The 25,467-nt window shown below is 44.8% G+C and overlaps 1 protein-coding gene across 2 annotated transcripts; it reads left to right on the plus strand.

Annotated features, from left to right (window-relative positions):
* The first annotated feature begins 66 nt into the window (after nt 1-66).
* AP5M1 (adaptor related protein complex 5 subunit mu 1) lies at nt 67-9,309 on the plus strand. 2 transcript variants are annotated; one of them, XM_032112962.1, is made up of 8 exons: nt 68-208; nt 3,942-4,587; nt 5,928-6,155; nt 6,600-6,739; nt 7,477-7,562; nt 7,663-7,778; nt 8,022-8,118; nt 9,139-9,309. In XM_032112962.1, exons 1-8 carry the CDS (start codon nt 141-143, stop codon nt 9,219-9,221), a joined length of 1,464 nt encoding a protein of 487 aa, XP_031968853.1. In that variant the 5' UTR covers nt 68-140; the 3' UTR covers nt 9,222-9,309. The 2 variants fall into 2 exon arrangements, with proteins under 2 accessions (XP_031968854.1, XP_031968853.1); XM_032112963.1 differs by lacking the exon at nt 9,139-9,309 and having other exon boundaries at nt 67-208; nt 7,644-7,778; nt 8,022-8,103.
* Nucleotides 9,310-25,467: the final 16,158 nt, after the last annotated feature.

Consider the following 25,467-nt stretch of genomic DNA (forward strand, 5'->3'; position numbering starts at 1 on the left):
GCAGCGGCGGCCGCGGCGCCGCCTCCGCCCGCCGGAAATGGGGCTGCGCCGGGCGGTCGCGGCGCGGCCGCGGCTCCTCCCCGGCCGCCATCGGCACCGGCGGCATCCCCGCCACCATCGCCGGCAGCGGGCACATCGACATGGCCCTGCGGGCGCTGTGGCTCCTCAGGCACGACCCCGCGGCCGGCGGCGCCGTGCTCTTCTCCAGGTAGGGGCAGCACCGGGGAGGGGGCGCAGGCACGGCGGGCTGGGCAGGTCCGAGGGTCGGGCTGGGTGCACTGGGGGGTCCGGGTGATCTGGAAGGGATCCGGGTGCTCTGTGGGATCCGGGTGCCCTCGGGGGGACCGGGTGTTCCTGTGGGGAGCGGATGCTCTTCGGGGTCTGGGTGCTCTGGAAGGAACTGGGGAGAGCGGATGCCCTCAGGAAGCGCGGGTATTCCTGAGGGGGCCTGGGTGCCCTGGAGGAAATCCTGGTGCCCTGGAGGGATCGGGTGCTCTGGGGGGCCTGGGTGTTCTGGGGGGCCCTGATGCTCTGTGGGGCCGGGGTTCGGCCCCCAAAACAGATGCAAAACCATCAAAACCATCTGATAGTGAATAAATCCCTCGGCTCGTCCCAGCGCCGCTGGATGCTGTGCGTTTCTGACCCCGATTTCAAAAAGTTCAGAGTCAGGTTCACATAGTGTTCTTTTAACTAAATATGGGGTTTTTTCACAACTTCTGCATCTTGCACATGAGTTTCCTTGCTCTGTTCCTCTTTCTTGTTTGTCACTGTAAAGATTTTGCCCAGCTCTTCTCCATCCTAACATGGAAAAGGACAAGGCAGTGATTTTGAAATACTGTCAGAATAACAAAATGGACAAAGGAGGAAGTATATATTTTTGTTTATACTTTACTTATATTATCTTCGTGTTGTTCTGTAGCTGTACAAAAATTAAACTATTTTCAGGCAGAAAATCAGCTTTCCATCTGTTGTTAATTTTTGCTTTCAAATACATTTTTTTGAAGTTATCGGAGGAGTCTTAAGTTATTGGACACTAAAGAGTCCTCCAAAGGAAGAGTTTTTATTCAGAATTCTTGCAGAGTTTTAAGTAAGACTTTGGGCTAGGCAGGCTACTTTTGTTGGGCTGGCAAGATTCGTTACCATTCTTTTTTCCTCTGTGACTTCAGAGAAATCCAAACAATGAGAGGAAAAATAACTGGAGCTGGGGAAAGTTTGTGGGGAAAAAAAAAAAAGACCTGGGTAAAGTGACCTACAGTCATAGTCTGAATTCAGTAAAACCAGAGAGAACCTAGGAGTAAAAAAACAACCAAAAAAAAGAGTAAGTAGACTATCTTCCATCTTCAGGTGCAGACAGATCTCTCCATTGGACACTCCTCTGATTGTTTTAGGATTAGTATTATGGTCCTTGTATTACCTACAGGACTAGAGATGAGGCCTCCCCTCTACAAACACAAATAAAGAGAAAGCCTTGTCCCCAAAACCTCGGAGAGTGTAATCACCACGGGGCAAGGGGGGCTGGTGACAGGGATGTCTGAAGTGACTTGTCACACAGTGAGTGGCAGAGACAAGGAGTAGCACTCCTTTGAAAAGGGCAAACTATCCTTGATGCTTCAAGTGATTTCCAGACTTAGATCTTTCAAGTTCCCAGAGGAAATAATAGGGCTGTGGAAGCCCCAAGTTTATCCCCCTAACTGACCTTAAATTCAGCAAAGCGTGCAGACAATATAAAGAATGCCCGGATCACATGGAAGCTGTTGGTTTCGGGACTTAGGCACTCAGCTGGAGATACGTGAGCTCTGATCTTTAACCTCAGGGAAGACATTGGGGACATCAAAGCATTCCCTATTTTTTTTTTTAGCTGATCATAACTTAATTCAGGCAGCAAGGATGGTCTCTCTCTTGAGTCACCGAAGTTCATTCATCCCTGGAAACTTTCATCTTTTTTTTTTAAGTTTGCATCACTTTCTAGAAGGGAATACTGAAAAACTGGGATCTGAAGGGCTAGCTAATGATCTAATGACTTGGCTGGTAAAATTCAGTGGGAGGAGAAGGCTGCTGTGGTGTGGGGACAGCTTCTGCTTCTGGGGAGCAAAGAGACTGGGACTTGACTAAGACAAAACTAGACTGAAATATCTCCTCTTCCCTTGTTTTGGAAACGTTGGCCAAAAATAAGAGCTGCTCACCAAGGTTACACATAGCCTCTTATCAACACCCTGGCTCTGCAAAGCCTCATAAATTTTAGAGCTGTAAACCCACTTTGTTTCTTTGCCCTTCAGAATAGATGTGAGACCACAGGGAGGTGTTTTGCTGTCATCTGTATCCTGTTTATGGATTTTGTAGCTCTGGCTTTGCTCTGTTTATGTTTGCTTTTCCCTTACGGGGAAAAGAAACAAAACAAAAGCCCTGGATGCCTGATTTAAGAATCAAAGAGAAAAAAGCACAGTCACTGAAAATAAGCCTGAGGAAGTGTAGCTGCCTCCAGCTACTCCGTTAAGAAAAGATGGTGTAGGTGGGACTTAGAGGCAACAGGATAAGATCCATGGAAGTGTTCCGAAGCAGGAGGGAAGTCCTACAGATGGAGGTCATAGGTATAACAAAGTCCCACATTGCTGGGATTGCAAGTTCCATGGCACTTTAAGTAGCAGAGTGTCAATGTGTCCTTAAAAAGATGGTGTAAACAGGAGAACAAATGAAGGCATTTATATATCTGGGCAGTTTTATTCTCCCATGTTGGTGTGCAAGCATGGCCTTGAGTGCAAACAAACATCTGAGAACATCCACCACAAGATGATCCATAAAGTGATTTGACTTTGTGTGTGTGACCTGTGATGGGCACTTTGAGAATCTGTGGAGCCTCAAAACTAACAGCATCCACAAAACAGAATGTAGGAAATCCAGGCTGTCAGCAAACTTCATGTAAGAGAACCTCAGGGGAGTCTGCACTTCCAAAACGGGCAAAACCAGTACATTAGGAAGTAATAATTTTTCTTTTCTCAGCTATTTATTAAAAGACAACTTTTCAGTTCCTCTTGATGGATTTAGGTTAGCTTGAGAAGAAATTCATCTCACTCCCCTTTAAAAATCAATACTCCTGCAGGACAAAAAAATTCCAGATGTAGTTTTAAACAGTTCATATGATATTTCTCAAATATTATCTCTAGAAAATTTGAAATGAAATATATGTATTGGTACAACATAGCACTTCTCAATTGTACAAACCCTCTGTCCACAACATTATCATTGCGTCTTAAATACTTGATAAAATGAAATTAAGAAAATTCATAAAAGCTTTAAGTCATATATTGCATGTGCAGTGTGGAATTGTTATTATTGTTATTATTATTATTATTATTGTTATTATAGCAGCAAAGCTGTAGCACTAGTATACTCTGTCTAGGTAAAAAGCTGCTATAGTTGCATTTTATTGCATGGAACATCTGTTTTCTTAAATATCTGAGAAATTGTCTTCAGTGTGATCTCACCTCTTAGAAATATTTTGAAGTTCTGCACTGGTGGCAGTCATTCCTCAGCGTCGTGCAAGCATCCTGTACCTTTGTGTGACAGCCAGCATAGATGGAGAGATTCACATTTTGTTTAAAAAAATAGGTAATTACTCATGAGAATGTATTTACTCAAAATTTAGACTTTCTAGGAAGAATCCTAACTACTCATGGAATGGTTTTTCTTGACAGTGATTTAGGTTCTGATCCCACCACTCTTTTTATCATTTTGCTGCTGGCTTCCACATACACAAGGTTATTTTTAGGACCAGTGGGTTTGGGGGATTTATTTGAATAATGAAGAGAAACCCAATATCAATAATCCAAAGATTTTCATAATGCTTTTGCAGCCAGAAGAGGGCTGGGATGGCTCTGCCCCTGGAAGCTCTGTTAGGATGATATTTTTGGTGGCACTGAGCTGCTCTGATTCCCTACCCACAGACGTTACCCCACGGTTGAGCTGCGCGCCGAGACCTTCAACGGCTCCACGCACATCCCTGTCCCCTCGGACAGCGCCTTCCTCAAAGCCCTGCTCTTTGAGCTGAGGCTGGTGGACGACCACGTTTTCGTGGAGCAGCGGGACACCTGCGCCCGGATCAGTCACTCCTCCGTGTATTCCGTGTCCACCGCCGCGGGGGAGCTCTGGCCCGTGCTGGCCTTCCACAAGAGCGGCCTCATCTACGCCTGTGTCCCGCTGGTGGAGGGGACCTTGGAGCCAAGGCCACCGCTCCTCACCATCAGTGGGCTCTCCCAGGGACTGGCTCTGTTGTTAGGAATTATGGACTACATCTCTCCCAGCCGGAAAAACGAGGCTGAGATGAACGCAAAGATAGGGCAGCTCCGAAATCTGCTGATCCAGGCCTGTCCCCTGGGCACCCCCCTGAACACCAACATCCGCAGCCTGAACAGCTCCTTCGAGGACATCCAGGAGATGCCTGCGGATAAGGATCAGCCAGCTTGGAGATCCAGTACCTACAAGGGCAAACCTCAGGTTAATGTCTGCATCACTGAGAAGGTCAAGTGTATGCAGTATGACCAGAGGGATGTGGTGGACACATGGCAAGTTTATGGAGCTGTGAACTGCAAGGTGAGAACCTTTGATGTGCAAAGTAGTTTTCGTGCAAAATAAATACTCATTTGATGTAAAATGACATCTTGAGTTGGAAATTTTCCCCATTTTGTTGTCTGAGTAACATTGGGGAGTTACTGGCACATTTGACTGCTTGGCCACACTGCTCTTGTTTGAAATGAACCACTGAAATGCCTGAATTAGACAAAATATATCCAGGCTGAGATGTCTAAATGTCTTCTACAAGTGTCTTTACATGAGCATTTTAAATTCTTTTTCCTGCCAAATTAAAGTTTAATCTTCTATCCTTCCTTGTTCTACTACAACAACATTTTGATCCCACACATGTTGGTGTTTCATGACATAAGAACAGTTGATAAAGAATCTGGTGAAAGAAACTGGTTGTGTAATTATTTTGGATGGTTTCTATGTGACAATGGTTTTCATTGTAGAATCACAGAATGGTTTGGGTTGGAAGGGACCTTAAAGATCATCTCATTCCAACCCCCTGCCCTGGGCAGGGACACTTTCCACTAGACCAGGTTGCTCCCAGCCCTGTCCAACAAGGCCTTGAACACTTCCAGGGATGAGGCATCCACAGCTTCTCTGAGCATTGTTTAATATTAAAATCTCATTGTTTAATCTTAAAAATTGGGGACTATTGACTAAATACATCCATAAAAATTATGAAATATATTAAAATTTGTAACTCTAATTTGTACTATAATTTATTCTTTTTTCTGAATTATGCTTGGGAAGCACACAATATTTTCTTGGTACACTGTATTTGTAACTGCCAGTGTTTCAAGAGAGGCCTGCTAATATAGTGGTAATTTAATTATTTGCATGAAGTGGGATACTCATCTCTGAAGGAGGCCGACCTAAATGCTGCACTTCCAAAGCCTGGGTTATTTCCCACCTGCCATGCTGGTAGGGATTGTGTGGGTGAGCAGCTTCCTGCTCGCAGAGGGACAATTCCCAGGTCATCTTGCAGGGTGGGTGGACAGCCTTATGCAAGAAGAAACCCCTCAAGTGATTGTGGCCTGCTAAGCTGGCACAGGGAGGGACGAGACAAGGGACACACTGCCCAAGGCTGCTGTGACAGAGCTGGCATGGGACCACAGAGGCCATCCAGAGCATGCTGGAATCCATTAAGTGGATGTTGTAAAAGCAACCTAATTAATTAAACTGTCAGCAAGTGTGTGAGACTGATGTCTTAGTACTGGTGGTTAGTACTAATGATTGAAGCCAGCTGAAAATTTTTATTTTTAATGCTAAAAATGTGTTTTATTTTTGAAAATCTCATTCTGCCTTGATTCAGATATTTTAGAATAATGTCTTGACTTCCTTTTCCCAAGTGTGACATAGAGGGATCTGCACCAAATGTCACCCTCAGCCTGAACCTCCCAACAAACGCACCCCCGCTCCAAGACATCGTGGTCCATCACTGCGTGACTTCCGTGGACCCTGCCATGCTGATGTCCACCAGTGCCGAGCCTCTGCATGATGCTGTGTACAACGGACCTTACAAATTCCCTTTCATTCCTCCTTCAGATTCCTTCAACCTGTGTTACTACACTTCCCAGGTAACAACACCCCTGACCCTCGCTGGTTTTGAGTGTTCAAATGGGAATAAAACCACCTGTGTTGTTGGGCATGCTGGAATGACTTTGAGTCCAATTGAAGTAATAAAACATTATATAAAGTGGTTTTTATGTAATAAACTGCTTGGAAGGCACTTAAGGACTTGAGTTGTCTGAGTCATGTTCAGGAGTTAACTGGTACCTTTGCTTGGCAATGCTGCTCTTACTTTAAGTGAGCCACTTCAATGCCTGAATTAGACAAAATATATCCAGGCTGAGATGTACCCCCAAATCTCTGTATCACAAGCAGCCTGAAGAGTTTGGCACAGTCAGTAATTAATATGTGTTTGGGCTTTTTTTAAAGTACTTTAGCAATGAAAACGGTATATAACTGATCTTGTGATGATGGTGTTAATATATCTTGAGAATGAATATAGTTTTTTCCAGGTTCCTGTTCCACCAATTTTGGGATGTTACCAACTTGTTGAAGAGGGATCACAGATAAAAATAACGGTTAATTTAAAGCTCCATGAAAGCATAAAGAATTCTTTTGAGTACTGTGAAGCTCGTATACCTTTCTTCAACAGGTAAGAATAAAGAAAGCCTAAATGAATTTCTTCCATTTCTCTGTTATCTTCCCAAAAATGAACCTGTCAGGACTCAATATAACAGATTATGCTCCATCAGGGTGCTACCAGTGGACACCAACTTTGCCAGTGTTGGGATGGTCCCTTGGAATTCCTTTAATTTCCAGAATACAGAATTATACCAGAATATTTGGTAATATTCCAAACACTTCTGTTGCTCACCCTGTTTCCCTGTGGTATTTTCTCACGTGAAACACTGCCACAATCCCCCAGGTGGATTAAGCTGGAGATCACTTCCAGCACAGGGTTACCTGTTCCTTAAGACTGCTAATCCTAGCTACAGATCAGCTTATCAAAAATACAGTGATTTCAAGTAAAAACGATAGTTTTCATCTAAGCCTCTCTGACAGCTGCCACGACCGCGCTGCCACACAATTATCATGAAAATTCAAAGATGCAATGATACAAAGTTGCTGATCATAGTGTTAGTAAAACACTATCAGTGAACTAAAACATCAACAGCTCCTTTGTGATTACTGGGTTGAGAGCACGGTGATTTCCTCCTGCTCTGTAATTTCTTCTCATAAATTAGCAGTGTGCTCAGATGGGTGTGATTTATCTGTATGCGCATGAATAACGTCTGTCAGCATTTCCTCGCTCTCTGTAACAAAACAGGCATTAACAAATGCTGAATGATAGTAATTCCCGGGGTTGTATTTCTCCTCTCTCACATGCAGGGGCCCAATTGCTCAGTTAGAGTACAAAGTTAGTTATGGCCAACTGGATTTGTCCCGGGAGAAGAGCCTCCTGGTTTGGGTCATTGGTAAGGAACTCACCCCTGTGACTGCCCTTCCTCCCCAGCCCCTTCTCTGCAGCATGGGCACAGCTGTGTGACTTCTAATAGGTGCTGTCTCTGCCTTTAGGACAGAAGTTCCCCAAATCTTTGGAAGTTTCCCTGACTGGAACTGTGTCTTTCGGCACCGCAGGCAAAGAGCACCCGACTGATTATGTGTGCACTGGGAACACTGCTTATGTAAAAGTAAGTCACAGCCTCTGGGAAAAGAGGCTTTAGTAGTCAATTTTTTATTGTCTTCATTTGAAGATACGTTGATTTAAAATCTCTTATTCTCAGCATGGATTTTTGTTTTCCTACCTAGATGGTTTGACATTCTGTCACTTTGGAGTACCCTTGCACACCCAGAGTATGTGACACAGATTGCCAGGATTTGCACAGCCAGGGTGACAATGTGCATCTAATCATGTTTTCCCTCCCTTTCTGTAGCTGTATTTTAGGATCCCAGACTTTACACTTACTGGATGTTATGTAGACCAGCATTCTGTTCAGATCTTTGTCCCAGGGAAGCCCAAAATTACTGCATGTGAGTTGCTAAAAATGTCATTTATTTTATGAAAACTGCATCTTGAAGTTACAACTGGGTGTCCATGACTAAAATTACATAACTAAAGTTGGACTTTTGTTCTCTGCTTTTTAGTTGGGTTTTTTTTGTGATGCTTAAAGCATCCCTGGAGTAGGGTCTGGCCTCTCCCTTCGAGACAAGAGCTCTCACACTCAGTTACAAAGTCAGCTTCTCTCTGGGGCTCCCTGCCCTGTGTTGGTTCCTATGCTCTCCATAATGGCAGAACCTCCATAACATGATCCCTTGTTTAGGACACCTTTGTCAGAGACATTTCGGGTGGGTTGGCAGTACCCAGGTACAGAACTCGGCTCCTGCATGCAGGGTGACACTGCTGCTGTCAGCGTCACCACACCAGCACCCCTTGGTGGATGTGGCTCTACACTGAACGTGTGAAGCAGAACCCAAATCTGCTTTTTGTTAACACATGAGCACTGCCAAGGCTGCACCAAAAACACCCCAAATGGCACACAGAGAGCACTCATTAAACCTGAGCAGCTCTGCCTAACGGAAGCATTTTTATTTGTAGCTGTCTCTCTGTTGCATCTTCTGCCAGTCATGGTAGCAGAACTCTGTAAATGCCTTTTGAAAAGCATGGTCTACACTGTTAATTTTGTGACAGGTCACACTCAGCCCTAAATTGTAACACAGAAAAAGCAGCATTTTCACGTTTTATATCGAGCATGCAATTTATATTCATTGAACAAAATCCAAGCCATCCACCTGCTTTTGACTTAACCTCTGTTTGAATTTTAAGCTCATGACTGATACATTAGTAAAGGTAATTGAAGCTGAGACTTTAAGTGTCTCATTATCAGAAACGATTTTCAAATAATAGTAAGAGTCTTACAGTTTAAAGAGGCCATTATACCTTTTCTGTAAACTGGTAAGGATGGATTAGTAGTCACTTAACTTGGATGAAGGAATGTCTGATTGTAAGGCACCCTGTAATGCTTATTTTTCTTGCATGTTTTTTTCCTTTAGCCCGGGAACTGATTTCTTCTGATTACTACATCTGGAATTCCAAAGCACCAGCACCTATGGTGTACAAACCCTTACTTGACTAATGTACTTGGGAATGGTTTCTATATTTAAACAAAGCACAGTGTTAATGAGATTTATGTCATGATACAGTAAAATAAATATTCTTCAGCACTTTTGCTTTCTATGTGTTCTTAAAAATTTCTGTTGCTGGAAAACAAGAGGTCACTTGTCTTAATAACATGAGTTGGTTTAAATTGTTGAGTCCTGGCTGACAGCCTAGGGAAGACAATTTACAATGTACTTGCTGTGGCTGGTTTTACTTTCCCTTCTAACATTAACTGGTACAAAATATGTCCCTGGTGTTAGAGGTACAGACATTGAGATTCCCAGTTACTCCCAGTTACTTCACTGGTTTCCCATTGTAGGATGGGAAAGGTTTCAGCATTTTATTCCTGTCCTGAAGTCACAAGAATCAAACTCCAGATTCAGAGAACAGTTCAAAGCAGGAGTTCTGTTATTTTCACAAGATGTGTACAGAATATGCACCAGTCAATAATTTACACTAATTTTCAAGAGAAGTATGGCATGAGCAGCACTTCTGAAAGTTGAGGCAATTTTTATTATGGAATCTTTATTGCCTCTGCCAGCAGAAGTGGTGAGTTCCCTTTCACACATGCTTGTGAACTGCTTGCTCTTAAAGCAGAGGTGTGAACTGGGTTTTTCAGCTCACAAGACTGGTTCTGAGGAGGCAAAATCAGCTAAGTTTGCTGGAGGTTCCAGAAACCATCACTGAGCTGTTTCTCCTGGAAAAGTAGGTAGAAAAAGACTCCGTTTACAGAGGCAAACCTCTGATTCTGAGATCTGCAGGAACACAGGAAATGGACTTTAAGAGAGTTACCAGGAAACGTGCAGATTCTGAAGGGCTGGTGAGGAGCTGCCAGAACCTGGAGAGCAGCACAAAAGGAGAGAATGCTGAGTCCTAGCGGAGCTGCTCCTGCCCTGCCTCGTGTTTTACTGTGCTCTGTGGGGCAATTGAAATCAGGGATTGTGCAAGGAGGGAAATTTCAGTATATCATTTGAAAAACACACTGAGAGAGTAATCTATTGGGTTGCTTAAATGTTCTAGAGGGTGGATTCATTCTTGTGAAACGCTGTTGAGCTGAAACTGCTGTGTAAACTTAGAAAACAGAGCTATGCTCTGTGATCTGTTTCACACAGGTGATGTGTCTGTTTTGTTTAGCAGCAAGAGGTGAATTAGTGATTTTGCCCAGGACCCAGCCCCTCCCTGATGGAGTTGTCCCTGTGCCTGGACACCGTGGTGGGAGTGGGGAGAGGAGCTCTCTCTGCTGGAAGGGTTTAGAGCCTGTTCTGGACAGCAGGTCACAGTATTTGGCTTCCACCTACCCATGAGAAAAGTGGGAGCTCGGCTCTGCACAGCAGCACTGTGCAGGAATGGTTTTTCTTACTCAAATACTGCCCAGTTAATGCTGGGAAGCAGAGGCACTGCCCAAATTCATGGTATGTTAGAAAAGGAGATCCTTTGCTCTTACTAGAAGGGGATTCTTCTAAATCCTATTCCTTTATGTTTCCCTCTTGCCTGTGTCTTTGATTCTCTCATGGTTAAAGGAGTTGTGGTGCTCAGAAATGGAGGGCTCTGGCTTTGGGTTGCTTTGCACACACCCAGTAGGGCAGGTTTGGAGGGAGGGGGCAGGTAATGTTTCCCTTGTAGCCCTGAGCAGTTTTTCACAACCTCACGTCAGCCATCACCTGTTTGGATTTGTTATCAGGGTTTGCTCCATAAACCTCTGGATTGTAACTCCGGCACAATTGCTGCAGTGCTCTGCCTCTGCTCAGGAGCAGCTCTGTAGTGAGAGAAGTGGGGAAAGGACCCCTGTCTGCCTTTTTTAAGAGTGGCTGAGGTCTCTCTGTGAATGTGCAGCACACCCTGTTCTTTGGAAAGCACCAGGAACGGGGCAGGCAGCAAAACTCACTGGGTTAAAGGCACACAGCTTCACCCAGCATTGTGCAACCCCTGTGGGACACCCACGCTGGGGGAGAAGCCAGAGGGAGAGCTTCTCCTGGTCTTTGGGAAGGGCCCATTCTCATGGATACTTCATAAATATTAATAAGGTAGGAAAGTAGTAAACTTAAGCTTAGTAGTAAACTCACTAAATTAAATGGCTCACAACTTTGTGTCACAACTCAGGTACAGGTGGGGACACTGGGTACGTAACACTGGAAGTGTTCAAGGAGTTATAAATTACTAAACCTTCCAGTGTATCTCTCTCCATTCCCTCTGTAGTTGTCCCGACAATTTCACTGTTTATGTGCTCTTACCACTTATCCTGTTTTAAGAAAGGAAAAAAACCCTTCAAAACTTCAATCAGGAAGATCTGATGGAGACTTCACATGAGCCTGAGGACTCCCGGGGCTGAGCTGGTACCTAACAGATGTTCTGGTGGGCTCTAAAGGTGATCAAGTTCAGTGGCATTCATTTAGGTCTTTAATAAAATAAGTTTTTAATGCAACAGTTTCTTTAAAAACGTGTTAAAGGAAAAAAATTAAAATTTTCTTTTGGTAGGGAGTGCTGTTTCTTCTACCAGAGTGTTTGCTGCTTGAAGTGCTTGTGTTTATAATTTTGGCATAGGTATAGAATGTATCAGATCTTTGTGCAGGTAACTTTGCACAAAGACTTTCCAAAAGAAGTGGCCAAAGAGTTCTTCAGACTTTGTCTTGTATTTCAGAGGGCTAGAAGAAAACTAAGATGCAAAGAATTGAAAACAATTAATGACTTAAATAGTGGGTTGAAAACCTGATATTTCCCCCCCCGAAAATACTGGGTATAAATATTAAGGAGTTAATATGGAACTCATTTCATTAGTGAAATTAATCTGTTTCATTTCATTAAAATTTGGGAGTAATGTAAGAAACAGCAATTAAAATTAATTTAAAGCAAACACACACTAAAAAAGCTTTTCAGGTGAGACTGAACATTTAGTTGGCAATGAGAATTGATGTAACAGACCTCTAAGAAAGTAAAATAATGCAAAATCTATGTATAACCCATTAAGTACAGTAAAAATGTCTGAGATTTCCAAATCCAACGGTGTTGGGGAGCCCTCATCAAACATGTTTTAGAGCCCAACTGTTTTGCTTAAGACTTGTGGAAGGTGTGGAGGGAAATGGGGAATTTGCACAGAGGTTCCCAGAGGCTGAGAAGCTGCAATTCCTGTTCCTCTCACCACAGAAAGGAATGAGTCCCCCTAACACGGATCCACGTTGTCAAATCTGTCACTGATCACTACTCAGTAATTTGATGGTTGTCCAATTTTCTGGAAGCCCTTTCCTCCCACCAGAGTCCCAAGGTATTTGGTGACAGTTCCTCAAGAACTTTGGGGTAAATCTTGTTCTTTCAGATGATTTGGAAGTAGTCACTTTTTTCACATAATTCAGCCCTTGCCACCTCGGCTATTTTTCGCCGTTTTTACCAGCATTAACTGCTGTGGCCATTTGTTACCAGTAAACACTGAAACAACGAGGCATTCAACATTCCATGGCAGTTGTCCCCTGTTTATTCACACTGTCCTAGGAATTGGCCACACTTTGTCCTATTTGCACAAGCCCTGCTGAGATTTAAGCCCAAAGAGTTTGTGAGTCCCATGTTTGTCCCTCGCTACTTTTGCTGACTCCCTCACCACCACCTCCTTGTTCTCTCATCCTTAGGGGGACAGGCAAAACAAAAGGTGCTACCAACATCTTTTACAGTGGGGAAAACCAAGCCCCCCCAAAGCTGAGTCCATCCTGAGAGTGCCATGGCAGGAAATCCCTGCAGCCCTCGATCCTGAAAGAGACATTAGGTGAGAGTTTTGTGGATCCGAATTTGGGAAGTTCAAGTTTCCCTGGAAGAGCTGCTATAGCTCTCTGTGGCTGTCAGTAGGAATCCCACAGGGGCACTTTGGGATTGTTTCTAAATTTCATTCCCATGCCTATATTCCCCACTTGCTACCAAACTCTTACCACACAAACCCAATGCACCAATTCAGGTGCAGGGAACAGAGTTTTAATTCTGAGTGTGACTCCCACTGGCACAAGTAGGGCACTGTATGGGCCCACCATGGAAACAGGTGCCACTCGCTGACCATCTGAAATTCCTCTTCCTTATTTCTACAAATCTCATGTTGCCCTAAAATGCACCAATCTGCTGATTTTTTTAGGAATGAGGTGGTAATTCAGTAAGGTGGTAATTCCCCCTCCAGGGGAGCAGGATCTGAGAGAAAAAAGGCTCTTTTCCCCTAAAAATGGGAATTCTCTCTCTTGTGAGCAGGCTGGCATTAGAGCACTGCTCTCTCCACCCACACCCAGATCCAAAGGACCACGGGGCTGTTGCTTACTGAACCCTGCAGGAAACAGGACACCCAGCAAGTATTCCCAAGTGGCTTTCCAAGGAAACCAGCATCCTTGGAGCTGGAGTGCTGCATGTGAGGGAGGACAGCAGTGCCACCAGCCTATCCTAAGCCAAGGGGGCCAGGGACAAGCTGGAAAACAAAGGAGCTGTGCTTCTCCCAGGGACTGGGATGGCCTATTGTCCCCCCAGCCAAACCTCACTGTCCTCAAAGGGGCCAGAGGGCTCTCCCAAAGGCTTCCCATGAAAGATGCACCTGTCCCCCAGGATGCCACACCCTCACCAAATCAAGCCTGATACTACAGGGAGCTCTCAACCCTCAGGGATGCTTTATTCCAAGGACTCCTGACCTACAGTGCAACAGAAAATCAGCTATTTTAAGCCACAGGCCTGCCCCCTCTTCTCCTCCTTGCTTTCACGAGGCCTCCAAGAAACCTGGTCGAGCTCTAGATAATTTTTTGGAAGCCTGATGCCATGTGTAGAGACACATAACAGCAAAGAACTCAACCCAACCCATTTTCTCCCCAATGAGATCAGCTGGTCGCTTTTGATTTTCTCTAGAAACCTATCTCTTCAGGACCTTTCTTTTTCCTTTTTCTTTATTTTTTTGAAGTCAAAGTCTGTTTCCCATTTGGTAGGTGACCTGTTTAATGTTTTCCCTGTGTCTGGGAACTCCTTAGTGTAATTAGCGACCTTTGAACTCCTCAACTAATCCTGAGCTATTTTGTATTCCTTACTCATCTTTAAGGCTGGACCTTTCTTTTCTTTTGAGTCCGCTGCCACAATTAAAGAAGAAACAGCTGCATTTCAAAGGGATTCCAATTCCAGAAGCTTAATCGTGATTGACATGTTCTTATTCTAAGCTATAAGAAACTCTAAGAGTCCTTTCTTGGGTTAAAACTTCAATCATTTTCTAAAAAATTATCTCAATATGGATTTTATTCATTTTCTTTGATAACCATTCTTTGTGATTTTTTTAACTTGAAAGATGCTTTGAGTTTGTGATGAATATGAACTGCGCCCACCGAAAGAATGAATGGTGTTGGGCTCAGGCTGGGTGCAGAAGTGCCTAAATTCCATTTATTGTCAAAATCTGATTATGAAACCTGACGTCCTCCATGTAGCTTGACATCATTTCACATGCCCCAAAGGTAGGAGAGGTGGAAGTATTTGCAAATGAACCCCAGGAAGGCTGGGGAGGGAGATGGCATAAAGCATTCTCCAGAAATATATGTATTTTTTGACAGTTTCTCCCAATTTTTATAGCACAGATTATAAAGCTGTTGCCTTCCAGCCCTGGAAGGGGCCCTCTTCACTCTTGGAGAAATGCATTCCCCATGAAGAGTCACAGCCAAAAGCAACTGCCATAAAACAGGGATAATTTGTGAGGTTTAAAATTATTGCCACAACCCCACAACAAACCCTGAGCGAGGTTGCGGTGCTTAAATCCCCTCCAAGGGCTGATCCTAGAAAATGATGGGAGCCTATTGGGTCCTGTTATTTAATTATCTCCCTCTCACTCACACTCGAATTCAGCGTGACCTCTGAAAGATGGGCTCAAAAAGGAAAAGAAAAAAAAAAGCAAGAAGCCTGAAAATCTGTTTGTGTTTGCCCCCATCCACCTGATCTTTGGCACACGGATCCGTGGGCATCACTGATGGTCTAAACCTGCCCAAAACGATCCCAAAGAGCCCTGGGAATGGCAGCAGGCGAGACCTGGTGTTCCTAAGACAAAGGTCAAATAAAAAAAGGATGGTAATAAACAGCCCTCCAGTTTAAAGGGACTTTTTTTTCTTTTTTTTTCTTTTTTCTTTTTTTTTTTTTTAAGGATTACATCTTAAATTCCAACAAATCAGATTTAGGAGTTACTGAAAGTGAAATTGATCCATCCCTCAGCCAAACTTTGCAATACTTTCCTGTTCTGACATCATTTAGATAGTTAGCTGCATTATCAGATTAAAAACCATTGTACAGGGCCGCTGAAAGGAAAAGGAGCCAAAAAGCTAAACACTGCCTGAATTCTGAACCTTTTAACCTGGCTGAAGTACGGTGGGGTCCCTGTTATGCAAATACCTTCAATCCTCTGCTAAGTTCAGTGGAAATAATTTTCTTGAATGACAGGTTTATTCAGCAAGGATTCAGTTGGCGATTAATCCCCCTTTGATCTAAGGTATTTCACTTAACTACCAGTTACCTCGCCCTGACAAAGTGCAACCGAGATTAGGGAGATCACTCGAACATGGCCAGGGTGTGCGTTTATTCTCCCCAGCCGTTCAAAGGGAAGGGCCAGGAATGCAATCTATTCCCAGTATTTGAAGATGGAAAGTCCTGTCTCCCGAGTTAGAAAGTCAATTGAATACCAAGTGGAGCTTGGTCCTGACCGAACCACAGCTCCCGACCTGAGATGTTCCCACTCTTTGGGATATTTTTGTTCTGACCCTGCTTTCAGCCAGGTTTTCACCTTTCAGCCAGGTTTTCACCTTTCAGCCGGGTTTTCACTCTTCCAAAGCTGCCTCTTTATTTCAGATCAGCCCGTGGCACTGTGTAAAAGACCTTTGCTTTTGGGAAAACCGGACAAGGGAAGGTATTTCCCAGTTTTGAGCTGTTATTTCTTGCTTTTTGCTAAAAATCCCTTTTGCACTTCTCCAGCAAGTAAATATATTTATTCATTACAATATATATAATATATAAATATTACATATATTATAAATGCATATATTTTAAAATCTAGTAATACAGCTAACCACCCAAAGGATGTCACAACAAGAAAGTATCCCAAAGCTGGGCTGAGGGATGGATCAATCTCACTTTCAGTAACTCTTAAATCTGATTTGTTGGAATTTAAGATGTAATCCTTAAAAAAACCCAAAAAACCTCCAATTTAACTGGAGGGCTGTTTATTAGCATCCCTTTTTTTATTTGATCTTTGTCTTAGGAACACCAGGTCTCGCCTGCTGCCATTCCCGGGGTTCTTTGGGATCATTTTGGGGCAGGTTTATATGGCTGGATACATATTTATACCTCCAGCAGGCACGGTGTAAAATTTTTGTGCCAAAACCTATTCATGAAGGAAAATACATCACTATAAATGACACAATCATCCCCTAAAATAAAAAAAATTCAGGCAGCTGCTCCGTGGCTGACATTTGAATTAAAGCATTTTTTACTCTGCTTATTCATCCGCCGATATGTTTTCCTTTTTTGCTGAATTATGACATCATTTTGTAGCAGCACCAACTCCAAAAATGCTGCAGCAACCACAGGAGCACGGCCCTGATCTGGGGCTTAGCTGGGTCAGCCCGTGAGAAGCTGATTAGGGGATTGGGCACAAAGCTGCATTTCCCTATAGCGAGGGGAAAGGCGGAACAATATCATTTGCGGGATTCTCCCCGTGGTGAAAGTGGCTGCCGGGATTTCCACTCAGAACACGCTGATTTTAGGGGGTTGTTTGTATGTAAATAGGGCTGAGAGAGGGGAGGAAAATGATCTCATTCCACTTTCAGGACTTTACCCATCCTGAGAGATCAGGCAGTTGTTTGAACAAATTCCTTGTCTGTAGAATCTGTTGAAATCAACCTCCCGAAGCGTAACTGCGCTCGTAAGTCCTTGCAGAATCGGGGATGTATTTGGGTATTTCTACATTCCACAGGCAAACTGTAAGCCATCCTTCATCTCTGTTGTTATTTTTTTTACTCCCTTATGTTAAATAATCAGAATTTTTAAAATGCTGCTCTGCAGGGTGAGCATTTTTACGTGAAGGGGGCTGGAGCCTGCCCTGGGGTCCCCCCATCCCGGCAGCATCCCCTCCTCATTTGCTCACATTTTATAGAATCATAAAATCTTTGAATGGTTTGGGTTGGAAGATCACCCAGTTCCAACCCCCACCGGCCACGGGCAGGGAAATTTTAATTTCCAATGAAAATTTCCTTGTGGGATTCCACAGCTACAAAATGCCCCCGAAGGCTCATCGAAGGCCCCCATCACACTTGATCAGGTCAATAATACACAAACTAAGAAGGATTTGCACTCGAGATAGTAACAGCTTCTCAAGAGCCATTACAGTGTAGTGGCTTTAAGAAAGAAATCCTTTCTAAGAAATGCCAGACTGGAGTAACGTGATAGTCCGTAAGGCTTCAGGGTCTTTCTAGCAAATATAATGTTACATGTGCTTTCCAAGGGAAGTTTACCCACTTACAAGTCAGGCAAAAATAAGATGGGAGGGTTTTACAATATTTTCTGTATTTGCTTTATTGACTATATGAACTCTGCAACGAGCCAGTGAGGGAGAGAAATTTCTATTTGAAAGTGAGCCCAAGTTGTTGTCTGCACAATAAATACAGGGGGACTGAGAGCAGTCAAAGCAAAGACCCACAAACCCCACGCTGGTCTCTTTAGTGCCTCATCAGTGATAGATAATTGATGACTTGGTTTAGTTAAATTAAATTACTTTAAAAATAATTTTGGAAAATTTAATTTACATTTAATTATTTCGAAAATTGGGTTGTATCTGTGAGAGATACAGAAAATGCCTCGACTGCATCACTCCTGTTTTGGGCAAAAAGGAAAGTGAGGAGGGGGTGTTGCTGCTTTGTGATATTTGTGGGAGTCTGTTTTCGTGTATATATAATAAATACATATGTAAGTACATAAATAAGGTGGGAAATATCTCAAGGCAAAACAGCTGAATGGCATTTATCAGTTTTGTTGACTGTTTTTCCCCAATTTGAGCAATAACAAAATTTTCATGAATAGGATGATATTCTATGCTGGTTACATTATAAACTATATACTAATTAATTATAGTAATCTGATGCTGAATTGCTTAATAAATAGGGGTTTGTTCAAAACCAGGAGGCATCTCCAATATCTCTAAAATGTGGATAATTTCTATTTTTCAGCCCTAGCAGTATTTCTAGAGGACAAATACCCCAAACCACCGCACAGAGCTCTGCTTTAAATGCAGTGTGCAGTAGGTCAGCCTCCCAATTTCAGTGAAGAGCAGGGATATATTAATAACGGAAGAAGTTTCCGCACTCAGTTTTCCTGGGAAGGGCTGGTGTTCTCCAAAGGCCGCTTCTGCCGCCCTGTGGTGGCACCAAACCAGCGCTGCAGCCCCAAACCAGCCCGGCTGGAAGGGATGGAGCGGGATCTGACATTTATTTCTGTGGTGTCTGCGCTGTCTGAGGGTCACAGGGTCACTTATTTTGAAAGAGGGGGAATTTTCACAAAGGGCCTGGAGCGAAAGGATAAGAGGGAATGGATTCAAACTGCCAGAGGGCAGGGTTAGATGGGATATTGGGAAGGAATTCTTCCTTGTGAGGGTGGGGAGGCCCTGGCACAGGGTGCCCAGAGAAGCTGTGGCTGCCCCTGGATCCCTGGCAGTGTTCCAGGCCAGGTTGGACGGGGCTTGGAGCAACCTGGGATAGTGGAAGGTGTCCCTGCCCCTGGCAGGGAATTGGAATGAGATGAGCTTTAAGGTCCCTCCCAAACCAAACCATTCTGTGATTCACTGGTCTGACTGGTTTGCTGCAGCCTTCCGTGGTGTGAGCACTGCAAACATCTTCACTCTGCTCCTTCAACTCGGCCACCCTCGTCCTCACCCATTTTTATTTTATTCTGTCATGTATTTCTCATCCAGGCAGACACTTCCTCAGAATCTGGCTTAGTTTTGGGGATGGGAGAGGGTTGAGAATGACTTTGCTAACACAGCTTGCCCTTTGCAAACATTTAGGCTCATTCTCAGTTTTGTGCCACACCAGCTCCTGTCCCCTCCGAGCATGGAGCAGATCCAGCCTCATCCCAAGCCACGGCAGCTCCCTGGGATGCTCCAGGTGGACAGAGGTGCCTCACTCTGGGAAAACCTCTGGTGGCTACAACAGTCTGAACAAGGCTTAGAAATAAACTCAGGATTACATTCACAAACTTCTGTGGAATCACTTTGCCACTGGCAGGACTTCTCCAGGGTTTCTTCCAGTTTTCAGAAGAATTTTCCCAATTTCAAGACTCAGGAGTGCAATATTATGCACCTTTCACTCCTAAACCTCACTAAAAGTGCAACATCAATCATGAACTGATTTTTGCTTCCATTTTTCTACTTCCTGGTAGAAAAAGTGTGTCCACACTTATCCCTGAGTTTCACTGAGTGCCAGTAGAATCGTTGTCAGGCTGGTTGTATTTATTGATACCAGAGGGTGAGCTGGGCCTGCAGACTAGGCAATTAGGAAAAATAACACTTTGCATTGCTAAAACAGACACATTTGGCTTCGAGCCACAGAGAGAACAAGCAGAACGAAGCGACATCAACCCCTTCCTACAAAATCACCGCGCTCCCAATCCTCGCTCTAACGCATCGATCCTGCTCCGCAGCCTCCTCTGTGCTTGTCCAGGGATCTGGCTGGAGAATGAGTGATGCCAGATGAAGGGTGTTGTATTGTCTGACCAGCCCGAGAGGAGAACTGGGGTTATTGCCATGGGAATAAGTCATCTCCAGACATTTCTTCACCTCCTCAACAGGTGCCCGTATCTGTTTCTGCGGCCGGCGGGAGCCGCTTTTCCTACATGAAACCGTAGATCCACCGGCCAGCGGCTGGTGGCACTTCCAATTCAATTAACTTACTCACTGGAACTCCCAGAGAAACTGAATATGACGAGAACAAGAGGGGAAGCTGGGCCAAATTAATAGGACGAGATCCTTTTACAGCCCCAGCCAGCAATCCTGAGCAGCAGCCCTGAAAAGCAAATTGGAACAAGCAAATTGCTGTTGAAAAATTCTTTCAGCACTCGGCTGTTGCTACTCAGCCGGTCACTGCCGGGAGTCAGAGGTTGAAAAATCCCGGGATGGTGCTGACAATGGAGGCATTCTTAGGACAAACATTTACATTTTATTTATTGGAGTGTTGGAGGTAGATTAGTCTCATCTTCGGCCGCTCGGGATGGGCTGCACCGTTTGGAGAGGAGAGTAGTGGGAACAAGTATTTTATTGTGGAGGGAAAAAACCAGTAAAATCATATTTCCCACTCCAGCCTAATGAAAGGAAAGCCAGATTTTGAAGATTACCCTCAGGAGAAAGCTTTTGTCCCCAAGGACTCCTTTAAGGAAAAAGAACATTATGAGGGATTTTTTCTGATTCCAAGAAGTTCTCTTCAAAAATAATGTCATTTTATGTATTTGCCTGACTTGCTATGTGCTTTATGCAAAAGTCCTGCTGCTTTCCATCATGGAGACCACGGCACACAAAATAATTCATTCAAGGTGTCTAATCAATGCTTTGTACAGATGCAGATTTGTGTGTGGGTATCGTTTAATCGTGTGTGGCTGTGTAACCCCATATTGATGGGAAAGTCATTAGTTTGTAAAAAGAATAATTCCATGTTCCCAGCTGCAATTTCCATGGAACCTTTTTGGCTTTCTGTGGAGCTGTGGAGAAGGAGAGGGAGAGGAATCTGTGCTGGGGGAATGGACACAAGTAGGCAATCATAAGCACATCATGAGACATCCTTCTTCTGACTTATGCCCCAGACTTTATTTTATAGATAATAAAGCACCCAGGTACCTGTAGGATAAAATGCTGGGGAAAAGAAAAGGGAAAATGCCCAGTTGCCACTCAAGTGAATGGTTTGAACATCACAGTGATGAAGTTCCTCTCTCTCATGGCAATGCTGGTCCCCTGGAGGCTCCTGTGTCTAGGGAGACCTCAGATGTCCCAGTGGGGTGCACCATCTCCAGGACTCTGCCCTAAAAATCATGGGACAGCTGCTACAAAGGGACAATCCCCTCTGCCACCCTCCTCCCTGGCTCTCGTGTGACAGGCACACAGCAGAGAGCAGGGCTGGTGTTGATGCTTTTCGCAGTAACGACCTCAAATCCAGCTCTGTCCTTGTCAATTATTTGGGAAAGCTAAGCCCACAATCCCTTTACTCTCTCCTGCTGCTTGTGCCTGCTGGCCCACAGACAAGAGCTGAGGGAGGGCTTGTTCACAGAAAGAATTTTTCTATTTTTCTGTGATTTCCTTCTCTTTTCCTTGATATCTCGGGGCAGAGTGGAAGGAAAGACAAGGGACCATCAGCGAGGAGAGTGTTGGTCCCAGGGGTGGATTTGGGTGCTGGTGGCTCTTGGCCACCTCTCTCTAGAAAGGCAAGAGGTTTTTGGGGGTGATGTTTTGCTTGTAGGTCCCAAACTGGAGCACTCCATGGGCCACAAACTCTCTCCTGTCCCACACTCCCGAAGCAGCAAGAGAGCAATCCCAAGGCAATGCAGCAAGGTGAGCCCTGCAGCAAACACTGGGCGTTCACTCTGGCTCTTCCCAGGAAACAAAGAATGAGCCGTAACAACTCCAGCCCGTGCTGGGGCGTTGATGCCACACTCAGCCAGCCCTTGGACAATGACCAAGGTCCATCTGATCTCCAAAGCTGCACCAGATCGAGTTGCAATGAGGCCACTCTGGCCAGCAAAGCTTCTGCTGCAAGACTCGCGTGCCTACGAGGAGATGTTGCTGTTGCTTTGTTTTCCTTCTGAAAGCCCAAAACTTCCATAAAATATCCTTTCTGTCATTTCCCTCCCATGTTCCCTCTTCCCCTCCTGTTCTGGGAGATGATGCAGCTCCAAAGCAAGAACTGTCTTTGCTTTGTGTCTGGCACAATGCTGCCATCAAATTCCACAAAACCACCACCTAAACAGCTTGCTCAAGCAAAAATTTATTCCACAAAAATGTCCCTGCCCAGCTACATTGGATTTAGCAGGAGAACTTGGAGCATCATCATGCACTAAGAAAGGATGGAGAGAAAAGGTGTGCCCCCGGTTTTCTTTCATTCACCACCATGTATGGAGCAGAATGAGCTTGCTGGAGAGAGACTCTTTCCAGGAACTGTAGTGATAGGACAAGGAGAAATGGGTTAAAACTGAAAGAGGGGAAATTTAGGTCAGATATACAGAAGAAATTCTTCCCTGTGAGGGTGCTGAGGCCCTGGCCCATGCTGCCCACAGAAGCTGTGGCTGCCCCATCCCTGGCAGTATCCAAGGCCAGGTTGGACAGGGCTTGGAGCAACCTGGGATAGGGGAACGTGTCCCTGCCCATGGCAGGGGGTGGAACTGGAAGGGTTTTAAGGTGCCTTGCAACCCAAACCATTCTGGGATTCTACAGCTGTTCAATTCTAGGTGGGATTAGCAATAAATCTTCCTTTATCCCCAGAGAAGAGCTGCAGGATCCTTTTGCACACCCTTGTAAACCTAAAGCAACCCAGCACTGAGTATTTGGACTGCTGACACCTGATCCAAAGAGCAAGGCCACTGTATTAAATACTTTGCACCTTTTCAATTCCAGTGGCCTTATTTCAAGCATTCAATATTTTCTCTCATTTTTGTTTCAACTTATTTTTAGCTTTTTTTTTTTCCACTGTCAAATGTATTGAAGCTGACATAATTATCGCTCTGCCTCCCCCAAAGGCATGTATTTACCTACTTGTTAAAAGGCTTTTTCCATGCTGCCATGCTGTTGCTGTGACAAGATGACTTTGAAGGCACAGTAGGTAAAATAATATTGTATATTGCACAGCAACCCCAACAACGAAATGTTAATTTAACCAATAAAGTAACCACATTGTAATTATAATAATCACTGTTCCTTATCTCTTAACAGGGCTAAAAGTGGAATTCAGATTTGCCATGTAGTGCGTGTCAGCTCTGAAATTACTACACAAATCACTCAGAGCACTGAAGTTTTTATCCCCACCACCTCTAACTCACGGAAAGGATTTTCTGGAGAGTCCAATGTGGTCTCAGAGCCATCATCTTCCTCTTCCAGCTCCCTCCTGCCCCAGCATCACTCTGGGAACAAATCATCCAGGGGCTGTGCTGGGACACCCTCTCTGAGCAGGTAATTAAGATTTAGCCATCATTCTTTTGTGCTTCTAAACCTCTCTGCTGGCTTTGAGACTCCCACCCTGCTTCTCATTCCCAATGTCACACAAATAAATGGATGCCAAGTTCTCTTTGAGACTCAGAAACGAGTTACCAAAAATAAAGTAAATCTGTGGCAGTGATGGACATCTCAGAAGACAGAGAGCTTACAGTAGGAAAGAAAGGGAAGGAGAGGGATGGAGAGCCTTTTTGTGTTTGTAGGCATGGCAAAAGCTGCTTTTTGCCCTTCTGTTGAGCAGCAAGTCAGGAAAAGTGTGGTCCAGTGCAGCTCGAGGGAGGATGATCTAAAGTTGTACAAGGGAATTAGCACAGCTTAATCCATGGCTGCTCCCCAAAATGGCAAGGCAGGAGCCATCTCAGGGTGGGTACCTCAGCCCCAGAGGGGAAGAGGCTGGAGCTGCAGATCCCACTGCCAGGATGGCAGTGAAGGGGCCCCAGCCAGTGCCCAGGGTCCCACAGGGACACTCCAGGGATCCATGACTGCTTGGGAACCATGCCCAGCTCAAGTGCAAAGGGCTCCTTTTCCTGCCTTACAGCCCTTCCCATGGCAGAAATGGGATGGTCCAGCTGACCCTCCCAGCTCAAAAATCTGTGCCGGAAAGGTGCCACAAACCTTCCTGGGATGGTGGCCAAGACCTTTAGTGCACATAGTCCCGCACAGATGGAACAGGGGCAGCTGCAGGCAGAATACCCCACAGGTCTGTCAACACCGTGGGCTAATTCCTGCTCCTGCTCCTGCTCCTGCTCCTGCTCCAGGATGTGGCCTCCAGACCAAAGCTGCCTGGCCAGGAGCTCCTTGGTAAAAGAGTGGGTGTTGTTTCCCTGAGGGAATGGATCTGTAACTGATCCCAAGGAGGTCCTGACATCCTCTGCAGAGGGGCTTTTTTGAGGATAATTCTGTTACAGGCCGAGCAGCGTTGAGATACTCCAACACCACGAGTCTGTGTGAGGTCCGAAAACAGATTTTTCCCTTCTCACATTTTATGGGGTGTGGAAATAAAGCCAATTCCCATCCCAGGCCAAATCCCCCAGCCAGATGCCAATCTGGCTCCCGACTGTGATCCTCAAGCTAATACTAACTTGACACAGAGGCAACAGCAGAAATGAGGAATTTGAAGAGCAGGCCTGGGTCCACGGTAGCGTAGGTTTGGAATTTTTTATGTGAAAATTGATCTGTGGCTTTGCAACACACCTCAGGAATCACCTTTAAACATCAGAATACTTAATGCTTGCTCTGGGCAGGTCTTCAAGATAGCAGAGTCTTTCTCTTCCCTTTAAAAGTCCCGGAAACAGCAACATTTCAGGAAACCTTGGTAAATACTGGGCTGCACTGACCAAATCACCCCACAAGAAATGAAACAGCTCTCAGTGTGGCCAGTGGATGTTGCCAGCCAGAGCTCAGGTTGTCCTTTTGCCAATATCAATCCAGCAAGATATTTCCTGTATTTTCCATTGCTACTCCCAAAGTTGATCTTTCTTCTTTTTTCTCCTCTGGGGATACTGCAGGGGCTGGACACCAGAGAATTCCCCACAGTGAGTCCATCCTTTCCTCAGGCTAATGAGGAAATGCAGCAGCAACTCTTTCCTCTGTGTTAAATAGAGGGGGTTTAAGCCATCTCCACACGGCTTCTCCTCATTCCGGTGCTCCCAAGAGCATTTTAACATCAAATCTGCAGCACCCGTGGCACTTCCCAGGCCTCAGAGGTGACAAACCTTCATTGTCACCTGCAAATGCCACTTTGTGCATTCTGGGGACTAACGGTGAGAAAATGTAACCGTGCCTCTTTTTAATTTTCTCATCAGATTACAGGCATGCACGTGGCAGGGGTTAATTGCCAGCAACTTTAATTGTTACCCTATGACTCCTGCTTCCCTCGTGTGTTAGTGGCACACAGTCAGGGCTAATAGTGAGAAAATTTGACTGTAGCTCCACCACTCTCTCTTCATTAGGCTAATGGAACATTTTCCTCTCATTTTCTCCCCGGGGTAGCTGTAGGAGTGCTACCTTATAA

Source organism: Corvus moneduloides, chromosome 6 (genome assembly GCF_009650955.1).
Source record: "Corvus moneduloides isolate bCorMon1 chromosome 6, bCorMon1.pri, whole genome shotgun sequence".
Taxonomy (NCBI): Eukaryota; Metazoa; Chordata; class Aves; order Passeriformes; family Corvidae; genus Corvus; species Corvus moneduloides.